The sequence below is a fragment of the Xiphophorus maculatus genome, chromosome 3 (genome assembly GCF_002775205.1).
Source record: "Xiphophorus maculatus strain JP 163 A chromosome 3, X_maculatus-5.0-male, whole genome shotgun sequence".
Classification (NCBI taxonomy): domain Eukaryota; kingdom Metazoa; phylum Chordata; class Actinopteri; order Cyprinodontiformes; family Poeciliidae; genus Xiphophorus; species Xiphophorus maculatus.
Window position 1 is genome coordinate 1,237,765 of NC_036445.1, and position 18,849 is coordinate 1,256,613.

An 18,849-nucleotide genomic window follows, 5' to 3' on the forward strand; every position below is an offset into this window, starting at 1 on the left:
CTCTCGTCCACAACTTTACTTGATCCTGCCTATGATCTCTCGGTCCATGTCTAATGTCCATTCACAGGTCAGTTGAGCCACAGCGCCCTCTAGAGGCCCCCTAAAGTGTACAAACAGAAGAAAGAAGAAAAAGAGTGGCAGGGGGCGGGGCTTCACTGCAGGCAAAAATCCTCAAAGGCTCAGTCGTTGTTCCCAGTGTAAAAGACAAATCAGGTCCACTTTCATGTGTGTATGTTCTGTGAAAAGGACAGACAAGCTTCACGAAAGGTAAGCACTTGAATAAACTGAAAATTACAGACCAAAGGAACTGTTGTAAGAGCTACAGTTGTTGACTTTCTGCCTGTTGAAATCAGCTAATGTTGCTAACTGGTGTTAGCATATGAGTAACTACTAATTAACGCCAAATGTTTTCTTTCTTTGTCAGTGCTTTCCAATATTTACACCCAAAGACATTGTTTCTAATATTCGGATGCTTTCACAACATGTATCCCAATAAAAACGTTATAATTTGACGTTATAACTGAGTGGAAGAATAATAACTAAGTAGCAAGAGTTAGCCACCGATGGATGAAAAGCTTGGTTTTTCGTGATCTTATGAAGTTTCATTAAGTGCTCTTTTGCTCATATCCACCTAAAATGTTTACATCTTATTTGCTAATGAAAACGCCACAATGCCAGTTGTTTTTTTACAATTGTTTTAGTTCTGATTGTGGCGGGGAAAACGCTGTTTATTGCCTTAGGAGTTGCAGTACACAATTACACACACCATCTCTGTTAAAGCTTTAATTTACTTAATTATAAAGACGCTAGAAGCGTTTGTTCTGTAATTTCAGCACTACAATTACACTGATTGTAGCAGTTTGTGTCCGTGGTTTCTATCTACACAGTCTTGAAAGGATTGGAAAGTAAGGAGTTTGATTTATGTTTTTTTGCTAGGTCTTTATAAAAAATTGAAAACTAATAAATTACTAGGAAATATAATTGTTTATTGACTCTATTTTCTTTTACATTTTCAAAAATAGTTAGTTTTGTACACTGTTAAAACAAGCAGAGTACTTTATGGTTGTGTTTATGTGACAGTAATTATGCATCGGTTGATTACTGTTTGAGGTGTCTGCAGGTATTTTATTAGATTTGATATTAGTATCAATTTAGTATACTAATCTTTCTTTTAAAAGAAAGATTGAAACTATGACAAATGTATGAAACATTTTATTTGATTTAATTTGTTTTTGGTTTTTAATCCACGGACCATTGCTCATTGATTTGTCAGAGAAAACCAGCTGTTTTCCCTCTGTCTAGTTCTCTAACCCTAAAATGAGTGTTGGAACCCCTGAACCTTTTGGTTTGAAAACATGAATCAGAAACTATCAACTTTTTAAAACACTGATATCAGTAAACCACCTTGCCTATTTGCTATAGCGGTGTGCACAATATATTTGCTTCTGCAACTAGGCACTCCTTTAGACCCATGCAGCTGTTTTTCATTTTATTCAGGAAGTTTGAAAATACTTTTAGCTTTTTTATTGAAGTATATATGAAAGGATAACAGACCAAAATGTAAAGTACTTAAAATTAGAAAAAATAATCCTAACAATTTACTGTAAAAAGCTATATACATTTTAAGTAAAAGATGTTTAGGAACCATTTCTCAGTATTGATTGGGCCTTTCCAAACAAGGTGTCTTATTTATATTGTTACAGCTTTAAGTATACATGGGTAGAAAGAGTAAAAAACTTTTGTAATCCTTTCCAATCATTGAATTTTTGTTGTTGTTGTTTTTAGTAGCAAACATGGAATCAGGCGAAGACCAAAACACAAGCAGCACAAACGGAAACCCTCAGACGAGTGGGAACTCCCGGGCACCCCAGATTGCCCGCATGTCTTTGTATGAGAGACAAGCTGTACAGGTGAGGGATTGCTTATAAACTGTGAAAATGTCCATTATTATTTAAATTAACCCTTTGAATTAATCTTGAAGATGTTTATGTCAATGTCTTGTTTTTTTTTTGTCTAGGCTCTCCAAGCTCTGCAGAGACAGCCTAATGCAGCCCAGTACTTCCAGCAGCTCATGCTGCAGCAGCAGATCAATACGGCCCAGCTACAAAACTTTGCTGTGCAACAGGTGCAGTTATGGCAGAAATCATTGTATAAGAAAACTTCCCCATAAAAGTTTTTTATTATTATTATTTCTTCAGCTTATCTTGTTTTATGTGCTGATTATGGACGCTTTATAGCTTTTTCTTTGCACAGCATTTTGCTATTTATGTCTTTAAATTAGCTACATTACATTTAACCCGATTTTTACTTACTTAGCTTTACTTTCCCTTTTTAAACCAGGCCACACTTGCAGCTAGTCGCCAGTCCAATACACCAAGTAACAGCATTTCGCCGGCTCCCACCACTGTAAGTTTATTCGTTGAAAATTTTAAGGATTAATCTTCTACCAGGTTTCAGGATTTTATAGAAACCTATATTTTTTATGCTTCCTGCAGGTTAATTTAAGCACTACATCTGCCGGTGGGACTATGAGCAGTCCCCGTCCACACGGTCCGGCTACGTCTGCAACAACAACAGCTCTCAACCAGTCAGTGCTGTTGGGTGGAAACTCTGCAGGACAGGGACAGATGTATCTTAGGGTGAGTTTAAAATGCACACACATGTTACCAATAACTAGATTTATGTGTTCTATGTTCAGTTCGTATCTAACGGGAGAGTTAAGCCTCACTCTGACGCATAATTTTCTTCCTGCTGCTGTAAATTATGGACCTATCTTCCTGAAGACATGAGGGCAGCTGATAAAATGAAAAGTAAACAAAAAATGTTCTTGTTAAGTTTGGCTTTCAGTTTAAGTTGATAGTTTTTTTTGATACTGATAGTGATGCAACCCAGGATTGTGGGGTGTTTAACCGACGCAGAGAAACAATGTCAGCAATGTGGTCATTTTTCACAGTGTTAAAGCAGTAGGGATATTTATATATATACATATTGTATCATAATGATATGGGCAGGTGTTATTTCAATCTATGCTCTAAGCCAGAGAAAACTGGTTACTCCAGCACTTTCTATGGCATCCCATCCAAAGTAATCAGTAGGAACAGTGTGATGGAAAATTTCAGTGCTAAACTGTGAGTCCTACAAGTTCTTCATCATGTGGTTAGAAGACAGTCTGATCATATCTTCTTGTCTTTGTGTAGGTGAACCGCTCTCTAAGGAATCCGCTTACCTCTCAGCTCATCTTCATGCCTGGCGGGACGACCGCTGCCGTAGCGACGGTAGCTCAGACACAAACACAACCCCAGCAGCAGCATGACACTGCTTCCACCACTCCATGTGCCCAGGCTGACATCGACCAGGTCTGATCTATTTAAAGATAAGTTTCAAGCGCCACAGCTAAGGGAAAACGCTGTTTCACCATAACTGTCTGGTCTCTCTGCTTCTAAGGTGCAGAACCTGGCTCTACACTGTGCCTCTAACGCCAAAGCCGTCGCTGTAAAGGCTGAAACTGTAGAGAGGAAGGATGCCGGCAGTTTTCCTCTCGCTCAGCAGCAGCAGCAGACTTTCTCTCAGCAGCAGCAGATGGCTAAAGCCAGCTTTAATCAGCCGTCTGCCTCCAGCACTCTGACTGTGAAGACTGGGAACCAGGCTGCCATGACTGTGGCCCCTGCAGCCTCTGTGGCCCCGTCCTCCTCCTCCTCATCCCCAGCGCTCCCCCTCTCTCAGCTCCTCCTGGCCCCGTCTTCCCCCGTCATCCTGGTGCCCACTTCAAATGTCACTACCTCCACCCAGGGCTACCCAATCGGTTCTGTGGCCCCGAAGGCCACCATGAACCCACAGACTCTGGTGGTGCAGCCCCTTCAGCAGGCCAACGCTAACATGGAAAAGGGTCCCGTCCCGATACAACCCAAGACGGCTCAGGGACACCGCTTACCCGTTCAGCTATCGCCTCGGCAGCCGCCTCCCATACTGCCAGCGCCACCAAGCAACAGTCAGGCTAACGTCGGGGGTCATAACCCACCACACATCCCGGTCCAGCTGGTGGGAGCCAGGCAGGGCTTGGCAGGAAATGCACAAGCTGTGGCTTTGGCTCAGGCGCGGAGCAACGCGGCTCTGGAGAGTCCATCTGGTGTGGCGGTTAGCTCAGTCCCCAGCAGTGCTGCCATGGTAGGATCAGAATGAACTGCTCTGTTCAAGCTTAAAAAAGCGATAACTGGTGTCTCATAATGTATTTTTTTATTCACATGCTTTCAGACAAAGCCGTTGGTCGGCTCTCTGAAGAGAAAATCTGAGAGTGATGCGCCAAATGAGATGTTGGAAGCATCAGATTCTGCCCCCATGAAGGACGCAGCTCCTCCTTTATCTCCGGCCCCCACAAAGGACTTGGGTAATACGAGTTCACCATCTATTAATTTGAATTTCTCTCAACTTTATATCGTCCATTTATGGCTGCAACTGACAATTATTTTTGCAACTGATCAATCTGTTGATTATTCAGACGATTAATTGATTAATTGCCACATTCTGCAATTTTTTCATTGAACTACTTAAGATTTTTCTATATAATGTTTGAAATACATTTACATATGGAAATAAACAGATTATTTATTTCATTTTTTAAAATGAGAAAATAAACATTTAATTGCCTAAAATGCAAAGGAATAGCATTCCTTTAGTGTATATAAAAAATGCCTCTTGAAGACTTTGGGGTAAACATTTTAACACATAAAGGTGTTATTACCTTAAATCAAAGATAATAACAAAATTTGAAATATTTTGTTCAAATTTGGCTTAATTACTGCTCTGAATATGTTGTTTTTTTCATCAAGTGGTATTTTATTGCGTTTGTACACTTCAGTTAAGAATTAGTCGTTTGTTAAATTAGTTGAAAAATTACTTCAATAATTGATTAATCATGATTCACTTATTAATTGTTTCAGTCTTGCTTCCATTTCTCCTCAGCTCCTGCTGTTGATGCCACGTTCTCCGCACCTCCGACGTTGTCCTTGCCTCTGCCCTTGTCCAGAGGCGGTCATGGGGACAAAGTTCCTCAGGCGGTGGTCAAACCTCAAGTCCTCACTCATCTCATCGAGGGCTTTGTTATTCAAGAGGGAGCTGAGCCCTTCCCTGTAAGCGATCCCTGCCAGATCTGCATGTTAAAACTTTATGGTGAAAGGTGCAGGTTTCCGACTCAGTTCTGGAAATTATGTAAAAATCTGGAATTTGGCTTGAATGTGTTTGTATTTTCAGATTTTATTCCCTTCCTATATGTCTAAGTAGTGTGTCCTTCCTTCTATCCTCCATTTGTTTGTATTATTTTTTCATTTTTCTTATCCTTCCTATGTCCTAGCCTATTTCCTCCCTCCCTTATGTCATCTCTTTTTGTCCTTCGTTTCTACATCCCTCGTGTCTTTCCATTCTTTTTTCCTCTTGTCCCTCTTGTTTAATTCTTCATTGTGTCCTTTCTCCCTCTGTTTTTTTTCTCTTCCATACTGTTCTTTATAGTGCTCTTTCTTTTCCTTCCTCCCAATCTTCCCTGCATCCTATCTCTATTCCTTGCTTGTCTTTATTTCCAATATTTTGTCATTCCTCCCATTTGTCCTCTCTTTGTTTCTTCTTTATTAATTGCTTCCATGTGTCATCTTTCCTTGAACCTCCTCTCTCTTCTTCTACTATGTTTCCTTCTCCTTTTACCCTTGTGTCCTTGCTTTTTAATCTCCCTCCTTGTTGTTTTACCTTGATTCTTAGCAATATTTCACTGCATATCAAATTTATAGTGAAAGTTTGTATATTTTAAAACAAATGTTAGTGAGTTTTTTTGTTTGTGTTTGGTCTTTATAAAACATATGTAGGAATACTAGAAGTAAGTTTCTTGCTAACTTCTCTGTTGTTTGGCAGGTTGCTGGACTCCTCAAAGACAGAGATTTTGCTCTGGTTGGCCGCACAGAGAACGGTCCTCCATGTAAGTAAAGATTTATTTATTTACTGTGGTTTACTTTCTCCTTTTTACGGGCCGGCGCTCTGAATATTTTCTTTTTATCTCTCAGTGTTGAAATGTGAGTACTGTGGATGCTTTGCTCCTGCCAGCCAGTTCAGGGGATCAAAGAGGTTCTGTTCAAACACTTGTGCAAAGAGGTAGACTTTCATTCCTCATAAAGATACTGTTACACTGCCTTGCAAAAGTGTTCATTCCCCAAAGCTCCAGTGTGATTTACTGGAGCTGCTGCAGACTGACCCTCTTGATCTTCAGGTATAATGTAAGCTGCAGCCAGCACTACAAGTCCAGCAGAGGGAGGAGTGGTGGGGGGCCGCCGCTACCTTCGAACCCCACAGAAAGCTCTGCTAAACGCAGAGGTCCATCCCGACGGGGGAGTTCAAATAGCACCTACAGTAAAGTATCAAGCAAGCATCTTTCTGTCAAGGTAAGATTGTTTTTTTTACTACTTTTAAATAAAACAAAAGCAAAGTCATAGTTCACATTTTGAAGCACCAAATTATTTTAAAAAATCTATATATGATAGGAAAAACTTGCCATCTAGATCTATTAGAAGCTCTTTCGGTTCACTCTGAGAACCTTGTGCTAAAGAAGATTTGAACCCTGGGATTTGGATTATTCCCATATATTTAGTTAAAGCCTTTAAATTTTCAGTCTTTACATTACATTTTTTTTCAATACATTTATATAAAGTTAGAAAAACTGACTGAAAAGTCTTTAAAATCTTGAAGTTCAAAGAGGTTTGAATACTTGATATGTGAAAAGTGTGAACATACACTCTCAAGAAACATTAATTAAGCCTGTCAGTGTAAGCAATTCATCAATTATTAGTAGAATAAATTAAAAGGGGAGTGATCATTTACATTCATAGACATCATAATTTCATTTATGGTTTTGGTTTTAACAAAACATTTCTGTTTTATGTAGTTTTTGGTTGTTGTGTTTTTTGGATGTTTTCCAGTTCCATTGTGAAGTTTTCTTTACAAAATTAAAGTTTGTTGGACGTTTAGAGGTTGAACTTGCATTATTACGCCGTTATCAAAGCAATACTTCAAAATAGTCTCAAAACAATATTATCGTTTATTGTAATACATTCTGGAACAATTTATCGTTCGGCAAAATTTGTTATCATGACAGCCCTAACATTACTATTTTAATGTTTAGTTTATAGCTTTATGTTTTAACCTCTGCTGTCTCCCTCGTAGTGCCACTCAGAGTCCAGTCGCTCAGAAGACCTGTCAAGTGAGGGGGAGGAAGAGGAGGATGACTCTTCCTCGCTGTCCAGAAGCTCGTTACGCTCGTGCTCCAGAGCTGAGCACAGCGCTCCTCCCTCCGACAGCTCGGCACCTGGAAGTCTCCTGATCGAAGGGGCCAACTTCCTGTCCGCGACTCCGGCTCAGTGGAGCGTGGAAGAAGTCTGCAAGTTCATCTCCTCGCTTCAAGGTTAGCAGCCAAATCGCGGTTTGCTTCCGATTGCTTAAATACATTCAGGTCATCTGTTCTCACTCGTCTCTTTGGCTTCCTGCTGGGTTTAGGTTGCGAGGAGCTGGCGACCCAGTTTCTGTCGCAGGAAATAGATGGACAGGCTCTGCTGCTGCTGAGAGAAGACCACCTAATCTCCACCATGAACATTAAACTGGGTCCGGCTCTGAAGATCTGTGCCTCAATCAACAGTCTGCGCGAGTGATGGCTGGGCCCTCATTTCTGATGCCTCACTTGGACTCGATTGTGTGGATGTTTTGATTTACAAACAGTTGATCCCTATCAATCTGAAGGTGCTTTTCAGACCACATGAACCTTTTAATCCAGTTCCTCGTCTTTGATGTTTCTCTTGCTTTAGGGCAGGAGCTTTCTTAACAACCCATGAGTGACATAAAGGGATGTGATTGATTCAGTTCAGAGGTTGCATTGATTAACTGAGCTACAGTCAGTTTGTTCTCAGTGCGTCCTAAAGCTCTTAGGGAACCTTGCTCGGTCCCAGAACGCCCACAGTTCTTTGCTGAACTATTTCCCCCCCCTTGATTTTTTTCATATTTTGTCTCATTGCAACCACAAACTTTGAGTCTTTTTCTGGGATTTAACATCAACCAACACAAAGTCAAACAAAAGAGTGGCGTGGATTGGGATTCATGCTCCATACATCTACCTTTTGGTTGTTGGAGTATGTCTCTACCTGCTTCATCCTCTGTAGAGGACGTTGCCATGGAGATCCATTTTTCTGCAGCTGCACAGTTCTGCTGTAATGTGTGTTGGTCTATCACCATAGATGGTTGTTGTCTTAACGTGACAAAATGGGGAAAAACTTTTAGGGGTGTAATTACTTTTTTTTTTCAAGGTGCTAGATAGACAGTATTTTTCTTTACTCTGAATGTGCAGACTTATACATACTGGTATGTGTAAGCCGTTGATATCATGAACTGAAGTGTTCCTTTCATAAGTGTTCGTCTTTTTCTTTGTCTGAAACTTGGTATATTGTATGTAGACTCCTTGAAAACTCCAACTCTCGCTGCCTGTCAGGTGTTCCTGCTTAAACATCTCACTTCAAACAGTATTTTAAAAAGGTGCTTCAGTTTTCAGGTTATCTGCAATCCTATGTATATATATATATATGTTCAGTCTTTTGTTGTATTCTGCCTATGTTTTTTTGGTCATAGATGCCAAGCCCAGGCTTCAATCACATCACCGACAATGACACTCAACAAGCCTGGTGTTTTAGTAGTTTTCTTTTTTGAATAGTCATGAAGAGTTTAGTTTTGTATTTTCTCATTTTTATAGTACAATCAGAATTATTTTTTCATGGGACAATATAGTTGTAGAAGCTTTAATAAAGTACCTGGAAGTGGGTACTCACGCTCTTCTCTTTCAAGGTCTAAATGGAAGAGCTCCTGTACATGTATGCAGTACTATCAATAAACATTACTGGAACTGAGTATGTTGCTTATTGGTCATAGGTTCATTTCAACCTCACGATAATTCATATTGTCATTAACATTTTGAGTTTATGTAAACAGTCTGAGTTTGGTTCTTGCAGACATCTGTATGACCCGTCCTGCTTGAGTAAACGTAGATACGGGTATTATTAGTTACACTAACAGATCCTTTACTTTGTAATTCCTTCTGTGGTAGTTTATATATTACATTTTTTAAAAGATATTGGTCCATTTTTTTTAAAAATTTAAAAAGTTGAAAACCATAATGTTTGGACAGCATCACCTGCAGGTTCATGTGGTAAGAAAGCTGCACAAACTCATGTTTACATGTTCTCTGGTCTTATACCACAAAAACACAAGTTTTGTTTCCAACCTCAACCCCAAAAAGTTCCATAGATGAGAAACAGAAGACTTTTTGTATGATTGTTCTCCAACAATCATGAAATTTCCTCCCAAAATGAACTCACTAAGGAGTTCCCTGTTCAACCGAGTGAATCCTAAGAACAATAACTTAATAAAGATCCCATTTTATCGCCAAAAGTGCTCAAACACAGTTTGTAACACTTCAATTGCATCTTAAAGTCACTTGTATAAGTGCTCCACTAGGCTTGGAGATAGTAGTGCAAATGCACACATATATTTCTTCTTTGGCATTTGACATTGTAAATGATCATAAAACGGTGTAGCTGTTGGCTTCTCCGTATCCGGCCTCCTGCAGGTACTGTTCCAGGTTAACCGTCCCCGAGGCTTTGAGGACTTTATCAGAGGCGCCCTTTTCTCCTGAAACAAGCTTTCGGCTCAATTCAGCCAGCAGGGGTCTATCCTGCTCTTTCCACTGGCAGCAGCTTTTTATCAGCGCATATCTAAGACAAAAAAGCAGGATTTTGGTTATATTCTGCACTAAATGAACATCTTGAAGAAGGTTGCTGAATCATTTGTAGCATGCTTACAGTGAGTTGGAACAGTTGGAAGGTTTTTTCAGGTTTTTTCCTCTCTGATGAAACTGCAGAACCTCGTTAGTTGAGATTTCTGCAAATGGAGCATCGCCTAGATAAAAAGAATACAAATATTTTGAACAACCAAGTAAAGATGACCCCATTGTAACATTTACATGAAGTTAGAAGAAGACCCAAAAAGGTGCTCAAAGTTTTTTGCGATATTGAAGTTGATAGTATAGATGTGGTAGTCAGATTTCCATGCATGACAAATCTATCAAACACAGCAAAGCAGCAATGGTTGGCTGCAAGAAAATCAAACCTATATAAAAAGTCAATCTCACCTATATATTATGTGTGCATATTTCTCTACATGTTTATACTGTTATCAATACGATTTCCTCAACATATTGAGCAACAATTTACGACTTAAAATCTTCAAGTTACTCTTTAAATTTTTGTTGACAAAATCAGATTCACAACAATCAAAGTAAAGTGTTGACTGGAGTTACTTTAAAATATGCTCCAAGCTTTATTATCAACAAGTAATATCAAAACAGAAAGAAAACATGTTAGCATAAGCCTAGCACTGATCATAAAACATTCGCTGAAGGAGTCAGAAGTGAGTTACTTAAGTAAAGTAAAGTAAAGTAAGCATTTACTTTGCTTTACTTAAATTTGTGTTGAGTGAGATAAATGTTTAGAAAGCTGCGACTGTCCCGCAGAAACAAAATATCTGTTTTTGTCAACAAAAAATAATAATTGCTGAGTGAGTTAAGATAGATAATGTCTACTTTGCTATTTTACTGCACTTTAAAGATACTGAGTTTTCAAGTATAAATGACTCAGACTAGTGAAAATCAAGACAGCCCTCTCATGAAGAATCCTCTTTTTGGGAACATTTCTAACTTCCTGTAACAACCAGCTGCGCCATGGTGCTAACTTTGAGATTAATATTTAGATAAACTGAAGAAACCAGGGTAAACTCAGTTTCAGCCATATAATATGGCCTATATGGGGAGTTGCCCAGGGGGCAACAGAAAGCACATATTGCACCACATAAAAAATATTTTCTATTGCTTTAATGCATGTGCAGTCATGAGAGACTAAACATCATTTTGTCTTCCTCTAGAATTAAGATGGTTTCCTGCATTTTATTGGTAGGAGGGGCTTTTTGTGTGAGAACCCGCATTTTCTTTCAGTTTCTGTTTCTGTCATTTACGAAAGCGCTAACCAGTGTTGTAGTCAAGACCACCTAACCTGAGACCGAGACAAGACCAAGACCAGAGTGTATCGAGACCGAGACAAGACTGAGACCAGACCAAGACCAGAGTGTATCGAGACCGAGACAAGACTGAGACCAGACCAAGACCAGAGTGTATCGAGACCGAGACCAGAGTGTATCGAGACCGAGACCAGAGTGTATCGAGACCGAGACCAGAGTGTATCGAGACCGAGACCAGAGTGTATCGAGACCGAGACCAGACCAAGACCAGAGTGTATCGAGACCGAGACAAGACCGAGACCAGAGTGTATCGAGACCGAGAAAACCGAAAACCACTGCGCATGTCTGGAGGGCAGCCAATGGGGGGCAGGGAAGGGAGAGTAATGGAAACATGTAATTGGTACGTTACGTTATTGCTTGGATTTTAATCGGTGCCTTTTGCATCCAGTGGAAACAAACATGTTAACAAATAAACTGGACAGTATGCTGTAAGTTTAGTGATATTTCCGCAGTTGCGGTCTTGAAATAAAATCCCAAGTCCTCAGCGCCCGAGTCCGAGACGAGACCATCAAACAAATGGTCTCGAGTACTACAACACTGGCGCTAACAACATTTTTGTCAGCATTGCTGCTTAATTTTTTGAGAGTAAAGCTTTTAAAAAAAAAAAAAAAAATATATATATATATATATATATATATATATATATATATATATATATATATATATATATATATATATATATATATATATATATATATATATTCCTCAGCAACCACAAGGGGGCGCTAACGTCTAAGTGTTTTTAAAAGTTATTGCTGGACTTACCTAATGATGCCATCTCAAATAGCAAGATCCCAAACGACCAACTATTGGAGCAAACAGAACAAAGAATGCATGTAGTTAGTTTTCTATTCAGTTGAAGCTCTTAGAAATAAAACGTACAATATACACAAACTAGTGAATATGATCTGAACATCTCTGAAATAAAGGAAACTGGATTTGAGCAGCTTTAAGAGAATTATTACAAGACAAAAACCACTGACATGTCACTGCTCTTAGTTGCTGCCTTCCTGACCAGCAGCTCCGGTGCCTGCCACTTCTTCATGCTGGGATCGTCCCTCTGAGTGACTTTCTTGCTTTTTCTTATGTAAACTCCATGCAGACCCCAGAGCTTGGCTGTGAGCTGCTTCGTGACCAGCACGCTGCGGGCCCTAATGTTTCCGTGAAGGAGATCTTTGCTGTGGAGGAACTCCTAACAATGCAGCAAAACAAGAACTTCAGGGTTAGATAAGCCAGACCCGTTCAGGATTAGTTAAGAAAAACATTTTAATGTGTTTAGTTAACGTGGTGGACATATGAAGAAATGGCAAAATATGTGGAAAATATCTGTTATCATATTTTGTACTTTTGAAATGTTTAGGCTGAAATAAGAATGTTTTGTTATTGTACAAACCAGAGCAGAAGCAACTTGACTGCCCATAGTGAATATTCTCCTTTCAGTCATTTCACACAGAGGATCCACTTTGTCCTGAAAAAATGAGACATACTTGTTAGGCAAACTTTAATTTGAACAATAATGTAGTTTTCAGTTTGAATATTGTAGTAATTTTATACAGTACTATGAAAAGTAAATTCCCCCATGTAATCAGTGAAGTGAATATGATTAACCAAACATTTAAGACAGTTGATTTAAATTTCACTAGCACAGAAGTTTGATTACTACCAGACCTGTGGAATCAAGTAATGCCTTGAACAAAACAAGTCTGACAACATGAAGTACACATAAGATCAGCAGGTTATGCTTCAATCTAAATAAGTTTAATTATAAAGCCATTTCTTAAGCTCTGGGACGTCAGCAAACCACAGAGAGAGCTATTATCAATGTAAGGAGAAAATAAGAACTAGTGCTAAACCTGGAACTCAGTAAAGGGTAAATACTGTCTTACACCACTGTGGCCTCCAAACTTTGTGTTGCGGTGTATAAAAACTGAGCTCATTATTTTCTTTTACCTGTCTGCATTGCCACAAGTAGCTGAGCAGGTCCCTGTTTTCAAGCTCCTCCACCACTGTGACCAGGGGAGCCCGAATTGAGACCACACCAAGCAGCTCTGGCAGGAATGGATGCGGACCAAGCTGAGAGAGGAAAGATGCAAAGCCCAGGAAGTCATGTCTCTCATCGGCATCGGCTGAGTCTGTGTAGGGAAGAGATGGTAAATAACTTTTTAAAGTCTGGTCTTAAAAACTGATTTTTTAAAGAAATGTATTTAAAAGATGTAATTTTCCTTCACTGTCTCACCTTTGAGGACCCGGAGCACCACATTCCTGTTTTCCATGCGTGCCCTGTAGAGAGACACAGACGTGTCGACTCGCAGGGAGAAGGAACCCTGTAGAGGGGCAACCAGGTTGAAGGACTCTGGCAGCCTCTGGCGGGGCAGCTCTCTGGGCTGGACGATGGGAGTGAAACTGGTCTTGATGGGATCCAGTAGGGGGCGGGGTGAGGGAGCGGGATTGCTCATCGCTGCGGGAAATCTTTGAGATTGATACGTTTTTGAAGCGTCAAAGGTGGAGTAGGAAGTGGGAATATCCAACGCGATGCTTTCATGCTCAAGTACATTGAGACCAGGTGGAGCTGAAAGAAGTCAGAAGAGAATAGACACCATCAGTGTGAAGAATTAACAAGTGAATTAGTAAAACCTTTACATATGGGACCCGAATGGAAATGTTCTGAGAAGACCCAGAGGACTGCAATATGTCTGATGTGTTTGAATAGTGTTACAGAAAGGTGAGACTTGTAGCTTTTAAAGTATAGTTGTTATAACAGAGTTATGTATAATGGGTTGTAGGTGTTTTTCATTGTTCAGTAAAAATATTTACATCAATTTCAAAAGAATATTTGTCCTGTCCATGCTGTGCTTAAACACTCATTCAGCTCACCTGCCACGCCTGATTGCTTACCTGTTCCACCTGGTCCCTGCCCTACTTAAACACCTCTCAGGCTCAACAACAGCCACGAGCCAGTAGAGATCCAGTGTTTCCTTCCAAGCCTTCGGTGTTTCTACAACCCTTTTCTGTCCACGGATTGACCCCCCCCCCTGCCAAGCCCTTCACGGATCCCATCTGTTCTGGATTTCTGGACCCTGACCCAAGCTTTGCCTCACAACCATCGAGTATTGCCTGCCCCTCAAGCTAAGTTTGCTCTCTCTGTCCACCTGTGTATGACCTCTGCCAAAGTTATTATCGTCAAAGTCCCTGGGTTTTGCCTCTTGGATCTCCTTGTGGAGAGTTTCATTGCTTCCACAGTAGCCTGTTCCACCTGGTTTCTCAGCTCCACCCGTCCACTGCTCTACAGGTCAGTTAAGCTGAACATTTCTAAGATACCCCTCCTTTATCAGTGCATCATCATCCTTCTCCCCTCTCTTCTCAGTGCTGTGTTTGACGACCTGATCCTGAGCAGCAACCAGAGTCTGAAAATTTAATTAAACTTGTTTTTTCCTTTGCAAACTCCTGTGTGTGGTTGAATTCCCGGGTTCCCCACCGAGTGTCCTTACAAATATTATCATGATCACAATAAAGTTGACTTGAGATAAAGAAGAATTAATAACTCAGTTTTTTCTCAATGCTTGGGCGTGTGGACACTGTTCTCCAATAATATCCCTTTGGACAAAACTGCTTTATAAAGATGGCCACAGAGATGTGTATAAAAATACCTGTTCTGTTTTTTCTTTCTATGCATTAGGTTATTACCTTTTCTTACCAAAACTAAATCAGAATTTTCAGAAGTTTCCATCCCTTAAATACAATTTTTCAGCAATTCAGATATTTCCAGCTAGCTTCTATATGTTAACATTCACATAAACACAAATAAGACATAATGGAGTGACTATAGTCAATGGAAAAGGATGTCAAAAATTGGCTCCAATATTAATTTTAATACATTTTTAAGTTTTTGTCTCAAGTCATTCAAAAGGTTTATCTCATGTCTGCAAACATGTGGCTTTACATCACATTGAAAGTATCTTTCAACATAACATTAATTTGGAAGTGAATTCATCTCTATGGAATAAACAAAGTTAAAACCTAATTTAAATAACAAAGATGCAAGTTGAATAACAAAAAACAAGAAGAAAGATGCAATCTAATCAAATTTTCTATCAACAGGTTTTCCAAAAATACAATTCAAGGAACTACAAGGAAACTCCAAGAACTCAGATGGCTTACAAGATTATGTGACACGTGAGTGACAAACAGGTTTTGATGCCAACCCCACATAGTTCCCATTGTTTTGCTCCACTTACCATCAATGCCTTGCAGTATCCTCCTGGTGGTCATTTTCTTTCGTGGACGGATTCGGTCGACCTTCTCTGGGCAGTAGCGCAGCAGCAGAATGAAAACCAGAGTGACCAGGAAGCTGGCCAGCAGGAGGATAGGCACCACGATCACCTCCGGCTCATAAACACGGATCTCTGCAAGGTGATCAGACACAAAGTCATGTGTTAGCTTAACTGGCAACAAGTCTGAGGTTTACTTATTAAAATAAAATGTTTATTTTATTATAATTTGGACAGTGTGTGTTTTGTTCAGTTTTCGATTTAGATAGCTTTTAATTTTTTTTGTTACCATGGGAGTAAACACAAATGAGGAAATATTACAAAGGTAAGATGTTAAATTCAGAAATGCAAGATCAAAAGACGACAAAAGAGAAAGACAAATAAATAAAAATTGCATTATAAAATGTCAAATTAAAGACCTATAATCCAAACTCCAAATAGGGATTTTGCAAATACTTTCAGAAATTGCACCTGACAGCAAGGGACATTCGAGTTTGAGGTCTGTATTTAGGGAGCATGTTTATCCCCCCTTAAGGATGGATAATGTATTCTTTAAGATGATGCTGATCCGGACCAAAAAGTATCATCAAAGCTTTCTCTGTTTAGTGGTCAGAGGTTCATGGTTCTGATAAAACTCACCACAGACGGTGTCTCCATGAGTGCAGCGAGGGTCTGATCCTGACATCCTGTCAGATTGGAAGAGATTGAAGAGACACTCAGGAACAGAACCAGCAACACACATTCATCATTCCCAACCTCAATGAGTTATTAAATATGTTTCCATAAAGCTTGGTAATAACAAAAGACAAGATCATTTCACACAAATAACAGAGATCTTTAAAGACTGGCTTGAGATAAAATGCAAAGAAGTGTTTCCATTTGAGACTGAAGGTGTAACCTCAGGTACTAAATAAAACATGAACATTGACTTCTTCATAGAAGTGGAATTGAGTCATCTATGAGTCTAGAACAACAAAATAAGGCACTAGGTTTCCCTGAAAGACAGTTATGTTGTTTGTGGAGCAAAGTCTGTAACTTGACTCTCACACGTAAGCGCTAAGAAAGGCCTGAACTGTAACTGAGACCAGGAACCTCAGATGTTGTGTTAACGCTCAAAGTGTCAATGCTTTCTTCCTTCTCTCTTCTCAGTTTATTGTTTTTATCTTCTGGTTACACAACCATCATAATCTTACATATTAATTTTGCAGCAGTGGTCCAATATTTTTATTAGTTATCACCATCAACACCATTGGTGTTTTGTAATCAACACCAAAGAAGCATATATAACCAAGCAATCTGTGTGCTGTGCGCTGGATTGTCTGTGGTTTAAAAAATACACTATAAGGCAGATAGGAGGTACGCAATAAAATCTCTTCAGTCTCATCATCATCCTTTCACGTCATATCCTAGAACTCCAAACCTGTTAATCTGCATTTTTCTGTCACATTAAAGCTTGTGTTGCACCTCACACGTAGTGTTCAAACATAAAGAACGCCAGTTCTCAATACACCACCCTGAAAACAACTAAAAGTTGCATTTTCTAAGCTGTTTCTGAATCTATATAGTGGATAAATGAGCTCCTGTTGTAAAACAGATCACATTGTGTTTCAGAAACACTGTAAAGAAAGTCTTACCTCACTTGTTTGGGTGAATTTCTGAACGTCAAAGAAGATATATACTGTGTAGAATCGTATTATCGCAGGTGCATGGTTCCTTCCCTCATACTGTTTGGCACTTTGCTTGCATCCTGTCAGCTGTGCTCCTCAGCTCCTCCTTGTGTTCTTTGTCTCCGGGGATCAATTTGCTGCTCTGTTTGTCTACCTTCCCACCTTCAGTGTTTCCTTTAACTCCACCCTCATCACTTGCACCACATCCTTCACTCTTGTTTTCTCCTTCCTCCTCCGTCACTCTCCTTCCCTGCTGGAGTGATGCTGCGGACTGAAATCAGCTGTCAGGTCCCCAAAACACTTGCCTGTAGCCTTTCTTCCTCTCTCTGACAGCCGATCTTTAGTTATTTTTTTTCTTTCTTGCCCTCCCTTTCTGCTCTGTGTTCACAGAAACAGGTCCAGCCACTCCTTGTCACTTTATAGTTTCCATCTCTTTGTTCACCATGCGTGATCTAAAACTTGCATAACTGGCTTTTCTGACTCAGGGGCATTTAGTCAGCAAAAAACAAACTGCTTTTTAATTACAATGAGCGCAACACAACCACGACCCTCACTGTGCACCCCGGTTACTTAATTGCAAAGTGGAAAAAAGATGGACCAAAAAATATTTAGGATCTGACTACAAAGGCCAGATAAATATGTAGGCCAAACAAATCGAGCACCATTTTACATTTCCCTTTCTCTTTATAATCATGCGCGACTTTGTTTTCAGTCTAGCAGATGAAACATTTGACTGTAAAGCAACAAAAGATGTGCTAATATTGATATGGTATATGGTTCTGTATCACCCTAGGTATATAAAATAGTATGAATTTGATGATTTTCAAAGCAAAACAATTGAATATTCATCATTTAACAATTTTTTAAAATTATTTATTAGTACATTAATCACACATAAAGAAAACAGCTTAATATTAGGAGAATAAATCTTAAACACACCCATTGTTGTTGCATAAACACCATTTACATTAAAATTTTATTGTGTTTTTCAGATTTAGGTATCAAATGACAATGTGACCATATAAACTGAGTCCAGTTCTGTTTCAGTGTCTGAATTTAATCAAGTTGATTTGACAGCTCTTGGAGTGTGTTGACAAATCTTCTAACCACGACAGCAAATTGTGTTTTGAACAATAGTGACCACAAACCAATATCTCATGTCTCCACATTTCTACGGCTGACTGAACCAGAGAGTGGCATATCTGCTTTACTCAAATATTTCCGAACTGTTTTTACAGAAGTAATATAACGCTGCTGGGACCAGTGAAGATCGGCCATTTGTGGTCATGACTCACAAACATCAACTGGTTCTCCTGCCCGTCAGGTAAACAGATGTCCGCATCCTCAGGCTATATAAGCAAACAAAGCTGCGATTGTATCAGAAGTTAAACTTCATATGAAGGGCGTGACAACCTACCAACTGTTACTGTTTTCCTTTAAAATAAAGGTACTTGTTGTTCTTGCAGGAAAAATTACCAGTGAATCAAAATTTTAATAAGGCTTTTTTACTCTTTTCATATACTGTATATATATATATTTTTAAATAAGATCACTTGTGTGGATTATTTTCTGCATTACTCACTCTTCATATTAGATTAGTAGAATAGATAACATCTGATATTTTCTTGGCTGAATTTTTAGCTCCACCACTTATAATACAAATTTTGAAGAGAAAGATTGAAACGTTAAAAGTCGCAGAGATTAAATCCTTGATGTTTCTGTGCTCTTATGCTATATTTACTCTTCTACTTTATCACATGTACTTTTACTTG

General features: G+C 39.3%; 2 protein-coding genes across 3 annotated transcripts; one reads left to right on the plus strand and one right to left on the minus strand.

Moving 5' to 3' along the window:
• The first annotated feature begins 146 nt into the window (after nt 1-146).
• On the plus strand, nt 147-8,924 carry phc1 (polyhomeotic homolog 1). Its single transcript, XM_014468704.2, has 14 exons — nt 147-267; nt 1,786-1,910; nt 2,018-2,125; nt 2,341-2,406; nt 2,496-2,639; nt 3,198-3,356; nt 3,445-4,164; nt 4,252-4,384; nt 4,960-5,126; nt 5,896-5,959; nt 6,045-6,132; nt 6,248-6,419; nt 7,198-7,435; nt 7,528-8,924. Exons 2-14 carry the CDS (start codon nt 1,794-1,796, stop codon nt 7,677-7,679), a joined length of 2,328 nt encoding a protein of 775 aa, XP_014324190.1. The 5' UTR covers nt 147-267; nt 1,786-1,793; the 3' UTR covers nt 7,680-8,924.
• A 509-nt stretch (nt 8,925-9,433) lies between these two features.
• LOC106699613 (tyrosine-protein kinase STYK1-like) lies at nt 9,434-17,394 on the minus strand. Of its 2 annotated transcripts, XM_023331458.1 has the most exons (10): nt 17,045-17,394; nt 16,050-16,096; nt 15,378-15,545; nt 13,379-13,711; nt 13,093-13,274; nt 12,536-12,610; nt 12,126-12,334; nt 11,908-11,948; nt 9,873-9,969; nt 9,434-9,785 (listed from the first exon to the last, which is right to left on the minus strand). In XM_023331458.1, the coding sequence occupies exons 2-10, from the start codon at nt 16,093-16,095 to the stop codon at nt 9,593-9,595; spliced, it is 1,344 nt and encodes a 447-aa protein (XP_023187226.1). In that variant the 5' UTR covers nt 16,096; nt 17,045-17,394; the 3' UTR covers nt 9,434-9,592. The 2 variants fall into 2 exon arrangements, with proteins under 2 accessions (XP_023187226.1, XP_014324156.1); XM_014468670.2 differs by lacking the exon at nt 17,045-17,394 and having other exon boundaries at nt 16,050-16,152.
• Nucleotides 17,395-18,849: the final 1,455 nt, after the last annotated feature.